The sequence below is a fragment of the Strongylocentrotus purpuratus genome, unplaced genomic scaffold (assembly GCF_000002235.5).
Source record: "Strongylocentrotus purpuratus isolate Spur 01 unplaced genomic scaffold, Spur_5.0 spur5_scaffold_11, whole genome shotgun sequence".
Taxonomy (NCBI): Eukaryota; Metazoa; Echinodermata; class Echinoidea; order Camarodonta; family Strongylocentrotidae; genus Strongylocentrotus; species Strongylocentrotus purpuratus.
The window spans coordinates 31,399,742-31,420,856 of NW_022145596.1; the positions used below are offsets into that span (position 1 = coordinate 31,399,742).

Here is a 21,115-nt window from a genome sequence, read left to right on the forward strand (position 1 = left end):
TCTTTATTTACTGGGTGTAAGCCAAAAATGTGAAATTTCTCCCAGGAAGCATTAGTCAATAAGTCGTTATCAATTTTATCATATCAAGAGATTTTTCATTAAGGAATAAAATAAATGGATAAATGTGATACACCTTAATGTCTTACAGCTATGAACACGTTGCATGGAATCGCCCAAGAGCAGAATATGTAACAGTAACATACACGATCATCAATCTACAACTGAAATACATTGACACTGATTGCACAGGGGGAAACGGCATGAAATAAAGAACAATTTAAACGAGAGAAACATTGTGAACATTGTTTTACAACAATCATAGCTTTAAAAACTTCTATGATAAGAGATCAATGTTGCCATCTGCCGACTTACAATAACTAAGGTTTAAGGTTTATCTGCCTCCATCAGGAAACCTCTAACTATTTGAATGCGCAGCTCAGAAAGTTGGTAGGTCAAATACTATTTAAAAAGTAGTTATTTACCAATATCATTCAGCGCCATTATTTCCAGAGTAAATGAAAAAAAAAAAAAATTGCGCAACTTTGGATTGAATAGATAGCATCTGAAAGAGGGTCAAGGAAACTCCACAAAATCAGGCAGCTCTTTTAACATAAGTACAGAGTTTCTTAATTCTGCATCTATAGAGACGTTAAGATTTAAAATCCTGGATTAATAATTATCCTTTCAGTATATAATTCAATGTCACAATAACTTATCAAGATTCTGACTTGCCTTATATAGGCTACATTAGCACTGATATAGAAACCCATAAAAGTAGTGATGGAAAAATTCCAATAGAGACGGACCATCATGAACTATGTCTCTCCTTCCACATCCGGAGTTCATCTGGTTTCAAGGACTGATCCACTCCACTGATGGGGGTGTCATCGTAAGGTGATATTGAGAACCCGTTCTCGTATAGGAATACCTTCTTGCATGTTTCATAGGTCATGAACATGAAACCAGCATATGGAGCAATCTGCAATGAAGAATGAACGTAATCTCATTGGTCAAAAGGCACCATGTGATTGTGCATCATTCTTTCCGACCACGCCTACTGTGCAAAGCAGTTCCCATCATAAAGTGATCACCCACAGCTAAAAGTTATAATGTATGGCTGAGATGTCAAAAGTAAAAGTTACCTGTAACACTTTTTATGACTACAGTCTAATACATCTTCCTCAGATGCGAATCGGCAGACTGAAGTTAGCTGCCCATTTTTTGATTGCCAGTAGTTGTTCTGGCAATTACTGCATCGTATATGTCGGACAGCTGATATTTAACCCCATCTGAACTCAAGACATCAAACTGTTATCGGTAATTTTTACTTTTGGATGAGAGGAACTTTCAAACCATTATTAAAACCATGCTGATGAAAGTCTTCTATAATTTTTCTTTTATTATTTTCTTAATTGAAAAGTGCTTCAAAATGCATGTCAAAACTGCATTATGTTTAAATCCAAGCTGAAATCTTATCTTTTTTAAGAATACATGTACTTGGCACTATAACACTCATCCAAACTTTCTCGTCCAAACTTTCTCATTATTTCTATTTCCTTGTGCGCCTCGGAACAGCATTGTCTAGATAGACGGCGCTATACAAATGCCTATTATTATTATTATTATTATTATATAAATACCATGTGTTATTTAATATTACTTTTAATAAAATGTGGTATAATTTCACCTTGCATAGATTAGGTAGATTGCCTCTCCAAAGTCCCTTCCAGCCATACTGAGCCACAGTCTTCTTGAAGCCTGAGACCATGCCCTGGAACTTGATGTCCACTCCTCCACCATCCTTCATTACTCGACTCTGAGCCTAAAAAACATCCAAATGTATAATAATTTAAAAAAAGACAATCACTATTATTATCTATATCACAAAAGATATCACATGCAGGTTAGCCTACAGCAATTTACTTTGTGAATTTGCATATTTCTAGCTAGGATTCTTGACTCAATTCATCTGGTTATTTTTTGTTTTATTAACCAAAATGATAGGATGAGAGATGTTGAAGAATACATCATGTACTAGTCTTCCTGTACATGGCAGGATATTGGTCAGGGATCGACACTAAGATTAGAGGAGCCGAGACACACTGGTGTACAAACCTATATCCAGATCTCATAAATTTCAAAATCGTAACATAAGGGCTCATAAACAGTAACACCAAACTGTTAAATCCAAACCTCCTAAATAATGAGAGTTAGTGTGGGGCCCTGCTTTGTGCCAGTATTACTGAGGGTAAATTTTCTCTGACAAGGGTAACATAATTGTAAGTCAGTGTGTACTTGCAACCTTCCTGCTTGCAACCTGCTAAAAATTTGAGTTTGCCCACATCACACCCTAGAATGCAGCAAGGCCATAAATCTTTCATTTTAGATAAAAGTAGCAGTCATGTGGACTGGTAACATGTGCGTACATGCACATCACAGGATATTAAACACAATTATAAGCATGCATCAAACTCATAGAGATATGTAGCTGCTTGTTACATAGCTCAATTGAAATGTATCTTATAGAAGAAGAATTGCATTTCTTTTGTGAAGTTTTGTGCCTGTTATATACCTGGAGCTTTTTCCTGATTGTGTCAAATGGATACGAGATGGTTTGAGCTATGGCTCCAGCCAGGCAACCATTGATAAAGTTCTCCACTGGAGTTAACATGTAGCGAGGTTTGGTCCAAGCCATGTCCAAAAGCTCATATGCTGCAAAGGTTCCAGCAGAGAATGGGATGGAGCCTGAAAAAGAAAGAGGAAACAGTAATGCTATATCTTAGTTGCGTAATGAAAAAATCACAATAAAAATTTGGTATCTTGTACTGTACAACATTTACATCTCTTAATAAAAGTGTGAGATGAGTGATTTTTTTTTGGACATAAAATAGAGTTGTCATTAACAAATATTTATCAATTGTTTTCAGTTTTAAAAAAATGATATAGAAAATGACAAGTATAGTTCTCATCAGAAAATCAACACAAATGAAAAAAAAAAGCCCTTTGATTTAGAGAGAAGAAAAAGAAAATACCCCTTAAAAAGAAGGTTGAGTTCTGGGAAGAGGTGAAAAATAATTTGTGAGCGTTATCATTCTTATTATGCAAGTGTGGAAGAACATCAGATAATACATGTTCCCTGAAAAGCATGGCTCTTCAAATGCCTTCATATTCTAAATATGTCATGTAACATCGTAAAACTCCAGGGTAGGATTTTTACGCCACGTGCTCGTGTAGTCCATTATACATCTTTCTGTGTACAGTGTTCGTAACTTTACCAAGACTTGGCCAAATTTCTTATCATTTTGATGATTCCAGAACCTTGCAATACACACAAATTCTTATATGCTAGATGATCAACCTTTTCTGGTCGATTCCACACCGTTTCTTTCTTTTGCAATCGCATGACCAGAAATCAACTTCATCTTTAATGCTAAAATATCTCAGTCAGCCAGTGTGTGTGTGTGTGTGTCTCTCTCTCTCTCTCTCTCTCTCTCTCTCTCTTTCCTTGTTTCTTAGTTCACTTCAACATCTTTTGATTTTGGGGGCTTTCCTCCTCATCAATAAATTTGGTGGGGACTGTGGGGTTAGAAAGGTGAACATAAGACATATCTCTGAACAAAAATAAAATAGACAAATTTTTTTCGGTCTTTGAATTCATGAAAAGTGCAAAAGTAGATTGAGTTTGACTCAATTCAAAATAACAATTTGAAAGTGCTTCTAAAAAATCTAACTATTAAGCAGGCCAGACCTGCATATTGCAAAATGAAGAGGTGTCAAATTATTTTTTTTCATATTTAATAAAATGTGATAAAATTGCCACTTTAGAATTCAATAATTAACACGATCCTCTGGGCCCGGCCCGAAATTAAAAATTGATGCATTTAAAAGAAAGAAAAACAAAACAAAACAGAAAATTGCATTATAATGGCATGTCAAATAAAAAAATAGTAACATTTCCTCATCATATAGACAAAGTCAAGGAGCTGAGCCAAAAGCTAAATGATGGGACAAAGAGTTGAAACCACTTTCCCTCTTTTCTTGATTTCATAACAAACTGCATCATATTATGAGATCATTTTTGAATGAGTTCTGTCTGATCAATTACATAAACTTGCCTAGCAATGAAGTAAGCATTCCTTTGTAGAATGCCAGCAATCCCTCTTCTTTTAAAATGAGTTTAAATGCATGAATGATGCCCCTGTATCTCTTTCTTGTTGGTGCAGTCGGCTGCACGATCAAGCGTGTCTTCACCATGTCCGTGGGGTATGTGACTATGGTCGCAGCCATGCCGCCGAGAGCCCCGGCCATCATCGCTCTGGCTGCCGTTAGCCGACCTGTGTCGTCTGCTAGCAAAGCCTTGCACCGAGAAAACGCCAAAAACTGGACGGCAGTGAATGGACTCAAGCGTAAACAACCGATAAGATTTCCTTTCCAAAATGCTCTGACACCATGTGCTGTATAAATGTTGCCAAAACTACGTAGGGAACCTTGCTGAAGCGTTTCTTTGGTCCCAACTTGCATCCGTATTTTCACTACATCGAGCGGTGAAGTTAGTGTGCGGCTGACAAGTCCAGCGGCGGCTCCACATGATAAATTTTGTGCGTAAGTTAGTCGGTTATCTCTTCCTCCTCTGACCATCTTGATTAGAATAAATGCCCTATTCTGATCCGCAAAGTATTAGTGGATTGATAGGAAATATTTTCATCTCAGATAACTCCTGTAAATTGCCATTTTCACACTCCCTTTTAGTTTTACTTATTTTATTATGGATTCCTAGCTAGCAACTTCATGAACTGACGTTAGCTCACTAAAATTGAGCATATGCAATTTACAACATGTTAAAAAGTGTTCTTTTGAGAATTAGTAAATATTTGCTCGGTTTTTAATTTCAAATATTCCCTCAAAATATAAAGTGCTAGATAATTTGATATAAAAAGTAAGTTTTATTAGAAATTTATTATAAATAAAATATGATTTTGAAAAGTAATTTAGACTCTCCTTTTAACTTGGCAACGCTGATATCCAATCCTTTCGACTTCAGCCTGATAGCTCCGATCCGTCCCTCTGCGCTGCAGAGCACGGATCCTGACCAAGATCTGCCCCAAGCTCTCGGGTAGTCCACTCGCGCCGTGCCGCTCAAAATCTTTGACCCGGCCAGGTACCGGTACATGTGTTGCATGTGAGCCAACGCAGCATGCACGCGAAGTTGCGAACGCACAATTAAATTACAAGCGATTGAATTGACCTGGCTGGCCTGGATCGAGGATTGTGCACGTAGGCAAACTCAGCTCTGATCGTCGAAGAGAAGTGGAAATTGTCTGAATACTGACATCTAGATCTACTAGAAATTAACTCAACACAAGTTCAATCATGTCGGGACTCAAGAAGATGAAGTTAGCTGCAACAGATATAAGTGGGAAAAGAGTTATTATGAGGTAAACTTCAGACTTTTCAGTGAACTTAATTAATTTAAAGTGTTTAAATGGCAATCCAACTTCAAAGATTCCAACCCTTCCTTGTAATAATAACATGATAAACATGATAAAGAGTACAGACTGTTGTCGTAATCATAATTATGTTGATTTGAATGAAAGCAAAAAAATAACAGAAACTTAATAGACTCTAGCAAAAGTTTTAAATGAATTGGACAGGAAGTTATGAATGTTTGAAATAATGAAATTATGATCATGATGAGATCGCGATCTTGGTACTTGGTACTTGGTAGGATTCCTCCAAAAGACGCCTTAAAGGTGTTTAAACTGGATGTGTGTCGTCGTGTGCGGCCACCAACTTAAGGTGCTGGTTTTAAGTTTGTTTTAAGCACAGATTTCAAAGTATTTAAGGAAGGTTGGGCTACAATTGAGGGAGAAAGACTGTTCCAGTCCTTAACTGTCCTTGGGAAGAATGAGTAAGCGTATGCGTCCGTCCTGACTTTGTTGATATAGAATTGTTGGTCATGGCCCCGTCTTGTTCGTTCTACCTTGGGTGAGATGTAATTCTTGTAGTTGATGTCCATCAAGTCGTGAATCATTTTGTACAAGCAGGTGATACGAGACTTCCGTCTTTCCTCCTGGAGGGGGATCCAACCCATTGAGTCCTTCAAATCAGTGACACTTGAATATCTTGTATAAGTGTTTTTGACGAATCTAGCTGCTGCATTCTGGACTCTCTCAATGTTGCTGATGTTGGTGCTCTTATATGGATCCCAGGCTGAAGAAGCATAGTTAAGATGAGGTTTAACCAGCATAGAATACAGCTTCTCCTTTGTTTTTGTTGAAGATTGATAGAAGTTCCTTTTCAAGAAGTTGACTACTTTCATGGCCTTACTTCTTGAATTTTCAACCTGCTTGTTCCATCTCATATCATTTTGTATGATTATACCCAAGTATCTGGTGTGTGTGGTTTCTTCGAGATTGACTCCCATCATCTGGTAGGATGTTCTGTTTGGTTTCCTGCTCCTTGTGACTCGCATAGTTGTGCATTTGCTCGGGTTGAAAGTCATTCCCCAGGTATTGGCCCAGTTGACCAAGGTGTTAAGATCCGTTTGCAGTATTTCCTCATCTTTGGGTGATCTTATGGTGTTATACATTAAGCAATCATCCGCATAGAGTCTGATAGTACTCTTCACACCATTATCAATATCATTGATATGAAGGAGAAAGAGATGAGGCCCGAGGACCGTACCCTGTGGAGTCCCACTAAGGACGGGAACCCAGTCAGAACACTCGCCGTTAATCATGACCCTCTGGGATCTCTTAGTAAGGAAGGATGATATTAACTTTTTGGTTTTGGATCTAATCCCGTAGAAGTCCAGTTTAGTGAGAAGGCTATGATGCGGCATCTCATCGAAGGCCTTAAAAATATCCAGTATAGCTACATCCGTTGTCAGTCCAGTATCAATACTCTTTGTAAGATCATGAGTTGTCAAGATGAGCTGGGTTTCACAAGATCTTGCCTTTCTGAAAGCATGCTGGTTGTCAGAGAGTATGTCCCATTTTGATAAATGGGTCATAAGATTCGAATCAATGATATGTTCCAGGAGCTTACAGCAAACACACGTTAAAGAGACCGGATGGTAATTCGCTGGATTTGTTGTGGGCCCTTTCTTGTAGATGCGTGTGATGTTTGCTTTCCTCCAATCCTCCGGGAGGTCACCCAGGTCGAGTGATTGCTGAAATAGATACAGGAGCAATTTCATCTGCTGCTAACTTCAAGGCTTGATTCGGGACTTGATCTGGACTTATAGCCTTTGAGGCACTACTGGTAATCAAAGTCTGAATCTCAAATTGGTAGTTACGTTTGGTCAGTGGATTGTGGCGTGATGTGGATAAATAACTTCCATTTGCAGTGTATAAAAATATAATGAATTTCTGTTTTACCAAGAAGGTTTTACTAGGTCCTATAATTCTAAAAAGAATAAACCATCCTGACTACCTGAGCTAAGCCATTAATTGGGGAAAATTTAAATTTCAGTCATTTTGGAACAGATGAGAAAGTAGTCCGGCACTAAACCTACATCACATTGCTATTATTACCACTTCAGCCAATTTGAAGTTCCCATACATATAGTGATTACAACTTTCAAACATTCATAACTTTCTTATAATTTACCGGTACGTAGTCAGATTTCATCATAATATTGAAACTTTCATCAGCTAGTTTGCTTCTCTGATATTTCTGCTTTCTTTTAGAGTAGGCCTAGATCTAGTAGTTGTCTATTGACAGTGCAATAGGGGTGCTGGTCTGGACAAAACGCATCTAAAAAATAAGGATCGTCCACATTTTTTTTCTTCGGCTCTCTGTGCAGCTGTGGGTGTAGGATTCCTAATCTGCGCGCTGGCTATGTAAAAAATGGATTCCGCGTAATAAAATTCCCCCAGTTCACCGTCTACTTTTATGGGTGTCTGTCTTCCGGAGGATTTATCGCTCATAACATGAAAGTTTCTGTACAAAGTCAATGTGAAATGCATCAAGGAGCATCATCGCGGAATCCGTTTTTCGCATTGCCAACTCATGGTTCGGAAATAAAAATCTTCCGCAAAAAATGCTTACAATCCTTATTTTTCAGGACGCGTCTGTCCGCGCTTACGAAGACGATCCTCATTCTCGGACCCCTACTGATTTGGGCTGGATTTCCCTTTAATGATTAATCATCTTCCAACTGTACTACTACTATTTATAGTAATAAGTTAGTGTATAGACCGAAAGCTTCAGCCTCTGATATTGACGGCTGTTCTGCTGAGATTACATCTGGCTCCTCTGACCACCTCTGAGAATGTTGACAAATGTCCGTTTGATTAACGAATGACCCATACTAGACGGTTATTTCTGTCTAGTTAGTGTAGTGTAATTTGTAGTATATTGACTTGTTTATAGCATATCTAAATTTAGCAAGGTTATAAGACAGAAAAATCAGTCTGCTAATTGTTATGTTTTTAAAACCAATTTTGTTTTTTAATGCTCGATCTCCTTCCGAGCTTGCACAGACTGCTCATTCTGTGCTGTGTTAATTGTACAGCCAATATTCCATAATCCATAACTACAAACATATATGGCTCAGAGTATATATGCTAGGCTGCGTTCATGCTTGATTTTGAAGGTAGAATGAGCGATCTGAAACGCTCATCGTAAACGCTCATCGTGATCGCAGTTCCACGGTGTACTGTTCATGCTAACTTCTCTGGCTCCTCAAGGCAATTCTCCATGTTTGGCCCTAATTGGTCTTCCAGCTGGATTCGCAAACCTTCACTGTGCATGCTACGTAGACCCACTAGAGGTCAGTGCGTTGACTCCATTTAAACGCGTTTACAAATTGTAAACGCATCTTTTTGTGAGTTTACGATCGGCGATCGTGATCGCCGTTTTTCGGTGATTCTACAAAAGTGAGCTAAGACGCAACCGTGTTTTAAACTAAACGCGTAACAGATGCCTGATTCTGGCCAGAAAAAGTGAAGCATGAACACGCCCCTAGAGAGCAGAGACTGAGGTAAGATTCAAATGCAAGAAGTAAAAATGTCATGTAGGTAAGCAGAGCTCAGAGGTGAAATCTTCTAATAGAGGATGCAGAACTAAATGTTGTGATGACACTGGAGGCCTTTAGAGATTTTGCTCTGCAGTGAGTACTAAATGAAATGCAGTATCATTTGCCCAAACTACATTACATACCGGTAACTAGTGCAAACTTCATTTATATCATATTGATATTGATTGTCTAAAGCTAGTTTTTATTTAATTTCTAATTTTCAGAGTGGATTTCAATGTTCCACTAAAAGATGGGAAGATTACCAATAACCAGAGGTAAGTGTTTGCAATGATCATCAGCAATATTGATGTTGATAGATTATCTTTTTTCCCCCTTCTATAGTAATACTAGAAGTAGTGCATTGCATTTTAATGTTCAGGAACTTCAGGATTTCCTCTGTGAGCCTCTCTATTACTTGTATTAGTCTCTAAGTTCTCACATCGATCCATTATTGTTTTATTTATGTGCACATCTCTTTGCATTGTAATGAATGTTTTCAGTTTTATTCAACCTTGTAGGAGAGGAAAACATTATTTTAAAATAGTTAAAATTGCCCTGTTTTTATTTTTCTATTTTCATTCCAATTTGAAAGCTGTACTAGATCTGTAAGGCATAAAGATGTGTCAGATAAAAACCAATAGAGAATTATACTACAAAAATATTATAAAGTGGGATAATAATGTCAATGTATTTTTCTAATGGAAGCGACTTTCTTCATTCTGTAATTTGGTAATGAGAAAGGACGAAGATGATGTAGATCGAGGTGAATATGATGTCCTCTGTCACTGAAAGGATGAAGACATGTATTTTATAGAGGAAGTGTGGTTGACAAAGATTTAAAAGATAAAAAGATTGCAATATAAATTTAGATATTGTGAATGTGATGATGTTTTTTGTTCATGTATCTATTATTTTGGATGAATTTTACTCTCAGGATTGCCGCTGCTCTTTTAAGTATCAAGTATATCTTGGAGCATGGTGCCAAGTCTCTTGTACTTATGAGCCATCTAGGGAGACCTGATGGCAGGCGACAGGACAAGTTCTCCCTCAAACCAGCAGCAGAGGAGCTACAGAAACTCTTGAACAAGTGAGTATGTTACTTCTTCACAAGGCCCAGTGGTAGAATGAATAATAAGGAATATTAAAGTATGTAAAGGGGAAGTTAAATCCGATATTAAGTTAGCTTTGATAGCAGCCGGACAAAAAATGAGAGAAATATCACTGATCAGAAAATTTTAGCAAAATCCAATTTTGTTCATTTTGTGTGTTGTCAAAACAAATGTCAGAGTGACCTCATGGATAATAATAATAATTACAGTGCTTATATAGCGCCTAACACTTACTTTGTCAGAAGTCTCTAAGCGCTCTACAATAATGATTTAGCCAATTTGAAATTGCCATATTAATAGTGATTCAGATTAGAAATTTTTTCAAAAAATTCATAATTTCCTTACTTTTTATCTGATTTCTTTTAAAACTTTTACTAGTGTGTTTCTATGATTTTTCTGCTTTCTATTAAAGTATTTGCTCTTAGAACTTGATTCCCCTTTAACTATTGCAACTTGCAAGTCTTTCATATTAAATAAATATTAACTTGTCTTTTGCTGAATGTTAAACCTGGTATGCATCAGGTAACGCCTGGCTGGAATGCAGCCCAGGGAGTAGAGATTATGCACACAGTATGTGTGGGCAAGTATTGAATCCAAGACCGGGGTAATAGTATATTCGTAAAGTGCTTAGAGACATAGATGTATTAAGCACTACCGGTATATGAAAGCAGAATTATTATTATTATGCTAAACCCTGTCACAAATCAAATATTCAGTCTATGCTTCGTATATTTCAAAACCCATATATTTGATAATTCATTGATTGTGTAACAAATTTGCAATTTATTTTTAAGGTACTAGCCTTCTGATATCAAGTATTTTCAGGATTCACCAAGATTTTCTGAAGAAATAAATGACTTCACTATTATCACGAATCAGAAATCTTTGCGCTTGGAGAAAATCCATTTAGTAATCAGATGACTTTAGAACAATCTGTAGTTTCCTAAAGTGACTAAAAGTGAGTATCATGTAATTGAATATGATACTGTATATTTCCAGGGAGGTGAAGTTCCTTTCGGACTGTGTAGGAGCAGATGTAGAAGCTGCTTGTGCTGACCCCGCCCCAGGGACAGTCATCCTCTTGGAGAATCTCCGTTTCCACATCGAGGAAGAGGGCAAAGGTGTCGATGAGTCTGGCCAGAAGGTTACTATTTCTTCTCTTATCTAGTTTCAAATTGTCCAACTCCATCACCAAGTTGAATGATAGTGTCATTTGCTGAGACCGAAAAGGAAAGCATTTGCAATAGAAAAAATTTGCAATTGAAAACCCTTCTGGTTTTAAGCAAATGAAACATGTATCTATTATATCCCACACACCAAGAATCTTGCAACACGATTGGTCTGAATATGGTCACATGAGAAATGATAGATTGCATATCTTGGCGGCCAAAGTACTAGAAACTATCTCAGATAGTCTTGATTTGCTAATGCAGCATAGACATACACATTCAGAAAGAATTTTATGCCCTTTGCTGGAAAATGACTGCTAATATTCAAAATCACTTAATGAGATATCAGCTTTCAAATTCATTTTATATATATTCTCTGTTTGTATATTGACCCTATGATGAACAGGTGAAAGCTAGTCCTGAGGCAGTTGCAGCATTCAGAGCTTCACTCTCTAAGCTAGGAGACATCTATGTTAATGATGCATTTGGTACAGCACATAGGGGTCACAGGTATGTAGGAGATAGGGATATATCCCTTCCAGGACAGGAATGTTCTAAGGGCAAAGTTGGTCACATTTTGTTCTTTAAATTGGCAACAATTATGTTTCTTTTATTATTAGAACATTGTTCTAATGAAGTGTAAAGTCTTTGAAAACGATATATGTCTGTAGAAACTTTGTGACAAAGTTATTAAAAGAACACATCAAATTTAAATAAAAAAGCAATGGTTTAAAACTCTCAATGTGTTGCCACTTGGAGGATTTTAAATCATATTTTCCTTTTTAGAATTACTGACATCAAACTCGATGTGGTCATGCAACAAACATTGACCCAGTTTTGTGCAGAAATTTTTTCCTTTCAACTTGTGCGTCTGGTAGAATCGTTTGGGCTCTGAATCAAAATGGATAGAGTCTAACCACAAAATGTGGAATGACTGTCGATCTGTCACGAAAGGGGTATAGGAGAAATCTGGATAAGTAATGTTGAGAGCAGATACCATAGTATATCTTTGTGTGTGTAGGATTCCTATTCTAAATGATATGCTAATGGAATGTACTTAGACTGAACTATAATACAAGATATAGCAGAATATTGTTCTAAGTCACATTTCAGTAGAGCTGCAGTGGGTTACATGCTCACCGGTAAGAAATCTCTATGTAGCTTTACAGTCTCACGAATTCTCTACCGGTAAATGATTTTAATTTTTCATACTTTCAAAGCAAATTTTAAAGTCTCTGCTATAGTACTTTCTGCACTTTAAACAGTTAGAACAATTACATTTGACATAGAACCCTGTTAGGAAAGCTTGAATTTTATCCCAGAACCTCTGATTTAACGTAATGAATATGAAAACCATTGTGAAAACCATATGAAAACCATCACAAGGGAGCTCCAAATATTTTAAAAATTCCAATTCCAATAGAAAAAATTGTCCCTTTACATTATAACAATATATTCTGTCTTTCAGTTGTGTTAGATATTGATGTGCTGATGAAATCGTTTTGTGTTTTTTTCTTGATGATAGTTCTATGGTGGGTGTGAATCTAAACCAGCGTGCAGCAGGATTCTTAATGGAGAAGGAGCTGAACTATTTTGCCAAGGCTCTGGATTGCCCAGAGAAACCATTCTTGGCCATTCTTGGAGGGTAAGTGGACTTCCACAGGTTTCATGATGTAACTAATTAGCCATTCAACAGCATGAGTAGGGTACTGCTATTACTTTGAAGTGGAAAGATGGCATATCGTAACTTGATATAGGAATAAATTGCCAGAACCCAATGTAGATATTTGCGTTAAAAAAACAGTAACTTTTAGGGGTTACCATTTGCATGGGCAGATAATAATATCAACTCTTCTTCTTTGTAATTGTGTATCCTTAAAATCCAAAGTTAATAGTGATAAGTTACCATGAATTGTGATGTCCTAATCAATGCGCAGGAGATAATGATCATATGTTACAAATAATATCAACTCTCCATCTTTGTAATTGTGTATCCTTAAGATCCAAAGTTAGTGATAAGATACTATGGATAGGGAATCTCCTAGTCAAAGAGCAGGAGATGATGATCATAGGTTGTGAATTATACAAATTCTTCTTTGTAATTGGTTATCCTTAGATCCAAAGTTAGTGATAAGATACTATGGATTGGGAATCTCCTAGTCAAAGTGCAGGAGATGATGATCATAGATGATGTTCTCTTCTTTATATCTGCAGAGCCAAGGTCAAGGATAAGATCCAACTGATTGAGAATCTGCTAGACAAGGTGGATGAGATGGCGATAGTAGGTGGGATGGCTTTCACCTTCCTCAAGACACTACAGGGTATGAAGGTAAAGGGATTATTTAAAATGATGTGACACTTTAATTTTCCAAAAAATCCACCAGCAAAAAAGATGACTTTCTTTATGTTTGTTAACAATCAATTGACCTGTCATCTCCACCTTTTAAGATTTGTTAAGTTGCTTTCTATTTGTAGTGCAGAATCCACAAATCCAGCTTCGACTTCAGATTTGCTCTCCTATTAGGGAGAAAGGATGGGAATCTAATGTAGAGGTGTCGTTGTCTAGTGGATACCTCGCCAGACTGTGGATCACATGGTTTGAGGTTGGAGTCCTGCAGTGGCACTAATGTCTTTGGTCAGACAGTAATCTACATTTGCCACTCTCCACCCAGGTGAAGTGAATGGTACCCGGTACAAAGAAATTCCTTGAATGCTTTAGCGCCTTATCATGGCAGCTCAGTTACAGACGGGACAATGTGATACTTTGTATTATTTAAGTGCAGTAGAGTATATTCGTATAGTAACTGCGTGATATGAATGGATATGTTATTAACATATTCTTTTGTATACAAAATTAGAAGTTAAAAGAAAAGAACAAATAATACAAAAAAACACCTAACAGTATTTTGGGGGTTTTTTTGATGAAAAAGAACATAGTCTTTAAGATTTAAAAAAGGAAAACAAAAATCTATAGGCTGTTTCATTGGCCAAATCATGCATCACCTTTGTAGCTGTAAGACAACATTTCAATGTCATATTACATGATAATAAGAACACAGCCTTGAAATTAGTCTTAGTTTGATTTTGAAAGCTATTTCAATCATGAGAAAATAATAATCTAATATGGCAGTATTGTTTATGAAGATATGCACAACTAAAATTTGTGCCATGGTGAAGTATGATTCATAGGTTTGATATGAACCACAGAAATAACTGAATAATTTATGACCATTGTCATTGTTAATTCCAGATTGGCAACTCTCTGTTTGATGAGGAGGGATCCAAAATAGTCGCCAAGTTGATGGAGAAGGCTGAGAAGAAAGGTGTCAAAATTCATCTACCAGAAGACTTTGTAACCGGTGATAAGTTTGCAGATGATGCTGCCGTAGGAACAGCTACCGTCTCTTCTGGCATCCCTGATGGTTGGATGGTAAGATGATAGTCTGATCTTGAAAGGAAATACAAAGACTTAAATTAAATGTGACCATGGTGACCAACCGCATCTTTGAGCTCTAATTATAATCGCATAGAGCAACTTTTTGGTGGTTTTATGGTGGAATTGGGCTGAAGAAATTACACAAATTAGGAAGATGGTAAAAGTTGAAAGTCAATGGGGGACAAAAGAGGGAGAGATGAAGAGAGAGAGAGAGAGAGAGAGAGAGAAAGAGAGAGAGAAAGGGGAGATGGAGGGAGAGAGAGAGAGGGAAAGAAGTATAGAGGAATGGGGATAGGTAAACAGACTGGCGAGGGAGAAAAACGGGAACAGAGCAGATGGCTTCAATATTGATGTATACTACATGTATTAGACAAGGAACGTCTGTTTGTTTGATATATCATCTGTTAAGAAAGGGGAAAATGTAAGCATCGACTCTAAAATATGATATATGATTTTCTGTTTGTATCAAAGGGTCTGGACTGTGGGCCAAAGAGTGTAGAGTTCTTCAACCAGGCAGTTGCCAGGGCCAAGTTGATTGTGTGGAATGGGTGAGTCTTATTGCTTTTATAAGTGAAAATTTGGTCAACTTCCTTGCCTAGAAATATAATAGTATAGTCTAATGGAGGTAACTTGTTCTGACATACTGTATAGGCCATTTGTACCCTGCGAGGGGATGCTACGCTTTGCGTTGACTTGTTGCTTTTGGGATCTATTCATTATGAATCCATGCAAAATTAGTCAAGAATGTTATGGGTATAAAAGTAACCAATGGTCTTTCAAGAAACTATCAGTAGTCTAAAGTAAGTTTGACCGATCTGCCATTGAAATTTTCCCATGCTCCCATCGGTTCTCTGCCATAGGCTTATTACATTTTTTCCAACTGAACACATTAACACAAACGACTATTTTTGTCTGGTTGGAGCTACAAATGTATTAACTCACATAGAGTGAATTGCTCCAAAATGGAAGTTGTAAATATGCCAGACATAATTATAGCATGTCACGTTTCCTAAGTTTGATTTAGAAATACATGTATCCCTGTTCGCATAGTCTTTTGCAATACCTAATGTCCTATTTTCCCCAATATATCAATTTGATATATTTTCTATTACATTTATTTAAACAAATTTCTATCAGTGAAATGAAAATAGTCTTAAAAGGATTCTACAATTTCTGTGATATTAGTGATCATTGTACAGAAGTGACATTGTATTTTGCACAGTGTATTCATAGTGAATTAATAAGTGGCATTATGATGAAGAATGAATCAATTTTGGCATTTGCGAAATCACAAGACATTGAGATATATTTTATATCTGATGAGGTTCAAGATGGCAGGAGTCCATCACATTAATCTTATCTTGTCCTTCCTCTATTGTCTACCGTAGACCTGTGGGTGTGTTTGAGTTTGAGAAGTTTAGTGCTGGAACCAAGTCTGTCATGAATGCTGTAGTCGAAGCTACTAAGAAAGGAACAACAACCATCATAGGTGAGCTACTCATTGAATATTACAAAATTGATTGATTTCTCTTTGACCTATGAGTCTGATTTATTTAGAAGCTAGTGGATTCTAATGATAGGACTTTGCTCAACACTACCGGGCTCCTGGGACACATGGGCACCCAAAAACTAAGTCTGGACCACCAGAATTCCCAAACTTTTATATAGGGCTCATGCGTATAAATTCTAAAAAGTTAAATCTGGATCCCTTTAAAAAAAATCAGTGTTGCGCCCTGCTAATAATATTATGTCCATGGGGGTAGCCCTGGATCCGATACAAAAAGGAGGTCATTGACATAACTTAGGTGTGAAGACTTAACCCTTTCCCAAACCCTACCACATGTATTTGGAGAGAAAATATCAAGAAAAGCTGTTGACATGTGACTATAGGATTGTGGGTAACGTACACTCCCCCTCTCCCTTTTCAATTAATTTGTTCACATTAATGATTTGTTTTGCCCTCACATTACAAATTATCGGAATTCGTACTGTGAGTTCACGGAAAATAATTTGGTGTAGTGTTAATTTGTATAATATATATGTTAAGTTATGTCAGATTTTGAATCAACAAGGTTATGCATTGAATTTATTGGATGTCTTTATACATTAAAGCAGGGAAAGGCTTCAAATTCCATCTCTACATTATATTTGTTACATTTAGAAAAAGAAATCTGTGGCATGAAATTGATTAATACAAATATACAACGCAAGAATTATTGTAACCTGTTTAAAATGGAGATCTAACTAGCATATATTTGATGGATAAATTTGTCACTGTCTTATGACAGGTGGAGGTGATACAGCAACGTGTGCAGCGAAGTATAAAACTGAGGACCTTGTCAGTCATGTCAGTACTGGAGGTGGAGCCAGTTTAGAGCTCTTGGAAGGTACGTTTTACGTCATATTATGTATTATACTGGTTATTTCAGGGATGAGATTCCTCCGCCGATCCACGAGATTTCAAGACGGGGAGTAAACAAATAGAAATCAAAATTTAACTTTCAGATTATCATTAATTGTAAATCTAACATTATTTTTCTCTCATCTGAACCTTTAAGCAAGATGGGGTGACAAATATTTCTCAAATTTAGAATTTAAATGCAAGGAAAACGTGTCCTTTTACATAAATACATTCTAAAGTTTACCCAGACCCCAATTTAATCTTCCTTCTTTTGGGGAATTTCTCTTTCTCATCCCTAATACTTAAGAATACTGAAGTGATGATAGAGTATTTGCTGGCTTTAAGGGGGATATGAGACTATATTGCTAGATTTAAATCATGTTGCCCAAGTAAAAAGAGGGCAATCCAGTTTATTAAATTGAGGGCAATCTAGTGTTATAATCACGTTTTTTCTTGGACACAGTGTATAACTTCTATTGTGCATAGATTAGCATACTGTTGTACCATGGGCAGTATGAGAGCATAATATTCTTTGTCTCACTTCTGGGAATTTTAATCTGATAAAAGTTATGTTTAGTATCATAAAAAGTGGATAAATGATAACAGTATTATTCACTGGCTCATTTAAGAGGTAATCTGTGACAATTTTACTCTTGGCGTTACCACATTGCCCTTGTCTTTGAATCAGATGATTTTATTACTCAAATGTAATGGTCTCGTATTGCTCTTAAAGCCAGTCAATATTATATAAATATGTGATCCAGGAATAATTATTATTCTAATAGTGTACAATTTTACATTCCTTTAAAGATGAAGTTGAGTTCTGGTCATGCGATTGCATTGTGAAAGAAACGGTGTGGAACCGACCAGAAAAGGTTGATCATCTAGCATATAAGAATTTGTGTGTACTGCAAGGTTCTGGAATCATCAAAATGATAAGAAATTTGGCCAAGTCTTGGTAGTTACAAACACTTGCACAGAAAGATGTATATGGGACTACACGAACATGTGGCGTAAAAAGCCGGCCCCCCGATTTTTACGATGTTACATGCATATTTAGAATATGAAGGCATTTGAAGAGCCATGCTTTTCAGGGAACATGTCTTAACTGATGTTCTTCCACACTTGCATAATAAGAGTGAGTAATGCTCACAAATTATTTTTCACCTCTTCCCAGAACTCAACCTTCTCTTTAAATGTTTTAATCATTATGATTATTCTATATTTTGCTTTCTGTTTGTACATTGTCTCACAATTTTAATGATTTCTTTGCTGCGTCTTTTCATACAGGCAAGGTACTACCCGGTATTGATGCTTTGACCAACGCGTGACTACCCAGATCACCCATCCCCAGCAGTGTGCTGTGACCCAATCCTGTAGGCTTGAGCGGTCATATTATAAGTGGCAGGAGTGGGATGTATAATCATGTACTACAGTTAAACCTGCTTTAGTGACCACCTGTCTACAAAGGCCATATTTGTTGTTTCCCTTGAAAACGAATTCTCATTGAATCATGTACTAAATGAACCTGTCTACAAAGACCACCTGTCTACAAAGGCCTCTTTTTGTGTTTCCCTTGGGTGGTTGCTATAGACAGGTTTGACTGTATCTATCAATCCATCCATCATGTATTGTATCTACCTGATGCAATGCAAGGCAATTAAAACAATTATTTTTAGAGCAGCCCCCACCTTTGCCCCAACCTCGTGGCTGACCTTGTCCCATTCTCAACCAAGGCGACGGGTTCTTTGATATTTTTCATTTCAAACTCAGCACTGCCAGGATTTCTGTGAGATATCATCTTACCCCATTACCTATGGTGACTGGGTTGCTTCTGTATAAAAGCCTATAGGAATGAAAGAATCAAGCAGTGAATGGCTTAATTCATTTCTTTTTGAGCAGTCAAAGAAAGGATTATTGACAAGAAGGGTTGGGGGCGAATGGGAGTGCCTACACTCATGTAATGTTTGTTTACTTCATATTCTTAGTAATATTGTAAAGAAATAGTTAAGTCATATGACTCTCACTTTTCTCACAGTGTCTGAGAGTGGTTGCAATATCTTCATGTGGCATGCAGCCCGTCAGTTTGTTTCTGTATACCGGTAGTGATTAGTCGAGCAGTACTCTGTACTGAAAAAAAAATAGTAAAGCAAACTTTAATAGATATAATCTAGTTTTGTAAGTTTTTTTAAAACTTATGTGACTTTGTGTTTAAAAAAAAATAATCAAGACAATTCTAATATTTATCTCCAAAGTTATCCATGCAATGGAAAATGATATGTGTATATTCTAGACTATTAAATGGACTTTTGATAGCTACATTTAATAGACCTCTAAAGTCACTACCAATGTAGCATAAACTATATATTATTTTTTTGTAATCGGGAGCTGTTCTACAAAGATGTTATTTTTGTATAGCTTGACATAGTCTGGAGGTGGAAATAGGTTTCGTAAGTACCGAGTTAAATTGAATAAAATGATGTACTTCTTATAGCCCTGAACAGTAATGTGAAGAGCTTGTCTTCATGGACAATCAGGTATTATGTTACTACATCTTGGATATATCTTCAATCACATACACTTCTAATATCTTTCTCCTAATTCAATGTATTATAATATCCACCATGAAAGGGCTGGGGGCTAAGTCTATTTGTCTGTTTGGCAGGGTATTGTTTTAAAAGAAGATTGCTACCAGAATTGTCATGATTTTTATAGTAGTGGGCTTTATTTTTTGGATGGCAACCACAGAATGTCATTATTTGCCAAAATGTCATCATTCTTCAACCAAACTATGCTACCAGTATTTTGTCTTCACTCCTATAATTTGGCACAAAAAGTTGTCCTGAGTGTGTTCAGGTAACTTGATATGTCTGTCTTGTAATGAGTTTCAATCGTATGCCCTCTAATCAGTCGCAGAGTATAAGCCATCAATTTCCTTTTATGAGGAGTTGCAATTGATGTGGATCTGTATAAATCAGGGATGCATGTTTTCAGGCAAAAGGAAATCCTTAATTCAAGCTCAAGCATGAATTAATTTTGCTGCAGATCACTTTTTTGGGCCAAATTCAGACTCTTTGTGTACAAAGCAGATAATTTTTGAATATTTTTGGACACAATCATGAATTGTACATTTGAACCTGAGATTAATGTACTTTTCATCTTGCCTATCTCCTCACATAGAAACTTCTTTTCTCATCAGAATAATTATTTGCGAGTTGATGAATACATAGGCTAGAATGATACATACATTTATGTTAGATATGTGTGAGATTTTTTGTTTCAGGTAGATATACTTTAGTGTTGGATATACATCTAGGATGTATGATATCACTAGTTGTGCAAAGCACAAAATTTCTTAGGAATTTGCCAAATGTAACTAGTCTTATAATAAATCTGCCTTTATATAGCACATCATACAAAATATTATTTCCCCTGTCATTGGATTCATTCACACACACACACACACACAATGGGCACCATCTCCACTCCCTGGGGAGTATTCCTACCATACGGTCACTATGAGGGCTTAGCAATTACTATCGCAGCTAGGGGCTTTGGTCATGGATTGCAATCATCTGTATGTATGCACTCTTCCATTATGGACCTATCCATTTCATTTTAGTATCTGTGGTGGATCCAGCGAGTGAGAAGGTGCTCGCCTCTAAATTGTTTTATCAACTCCCCATAGCATCATGTAACTTAGTATACGTTTGACACAGTGGAGGTGAGCACCCTTCAAATCTTGGATTCACCACAGGGCTTCTGTACTTCCCTCCTAAGTCAGGAATGTGATCAATCAAGTCCATGGTGGTAGAAATGTCTTTGAACATGTAACAGCATGCTAATACCGATCAATGTATGTGAATACTGAGCTAAAATACAATTATGTGCTGTGGTGTAGGTATAATACACTAATTTGAATAAATGGAGAAATTATGAAAATTGAAACATTTGTTTGTGTTTTTGCAGGCTTCAGTG

The 21,115-nt window shown here is 36.8% G+C and overlaps 2 protein-coding genes across 2 annotated transcripts; one reads left to right on the forward strand and one right to left on the reverse strand.

Annotated features, from left to right (window-relative positions):
- Window positions 1-505: 505 nt before the first annotated feature.
- On the reverse strand, window positions 506-4,800 carry LOC100890832 (solute carrier family 25 member 43). The gene is made up of 4 exons (XM_003729995.3): window positions 4,116-4,800; window positions 2,573-2,745; window positions 1,688-1,822; window positions 506-979 (listed from the first exon to the last, which is right to left on the reverse strand). The coding sequence occupies exons 1-4, from the start codon at window positions 4,636-4,638 to the stop codon at window positions 809-811; spliced, it is 1,002 nt and encodes a 333-aa protein (XP_003730043.3). The 5' UTR covers window positions 4,639-4,800; the 3' UTR covers window positions 506-808.
- A 461-nt stretch (window positions 4,801-5,261) lies between these two features.
- Window positions 5,262-18,627, forward strand: LOC100890751 (probable phosphoglycerate kinase). The gene is made up of 12 exons (XM_011668183.2): window positions 5,262-5,435; window positions 9,247-9,297; window positions 9,957-10,109; window positions 11,131-11,275; window positions 11,707-11,810; window positions 12,826-12,945; window positions 13,515-13,629; window positions 14,551-14,730; window positions 15,208-15,284; window positions 16,125-16,225; window positions 17,025-17,123; window positions 18,428-18,627. The coding sequence occupies exons 1-12, from the start codon at window positions 5,371-5,373 to the stop codon at window positions 18,466-18,468; spliced, it is 1,251 nt and encodes a 416-aa protein (XP_011666485.2). The 5' UTR covers window positions 5,262-5,370; the 3' UTR covers window positions 18,469-18,627.
- The last annotated feature ends 2,488 nt before the right edge of the window (window positions 18,628-21,115 follow it).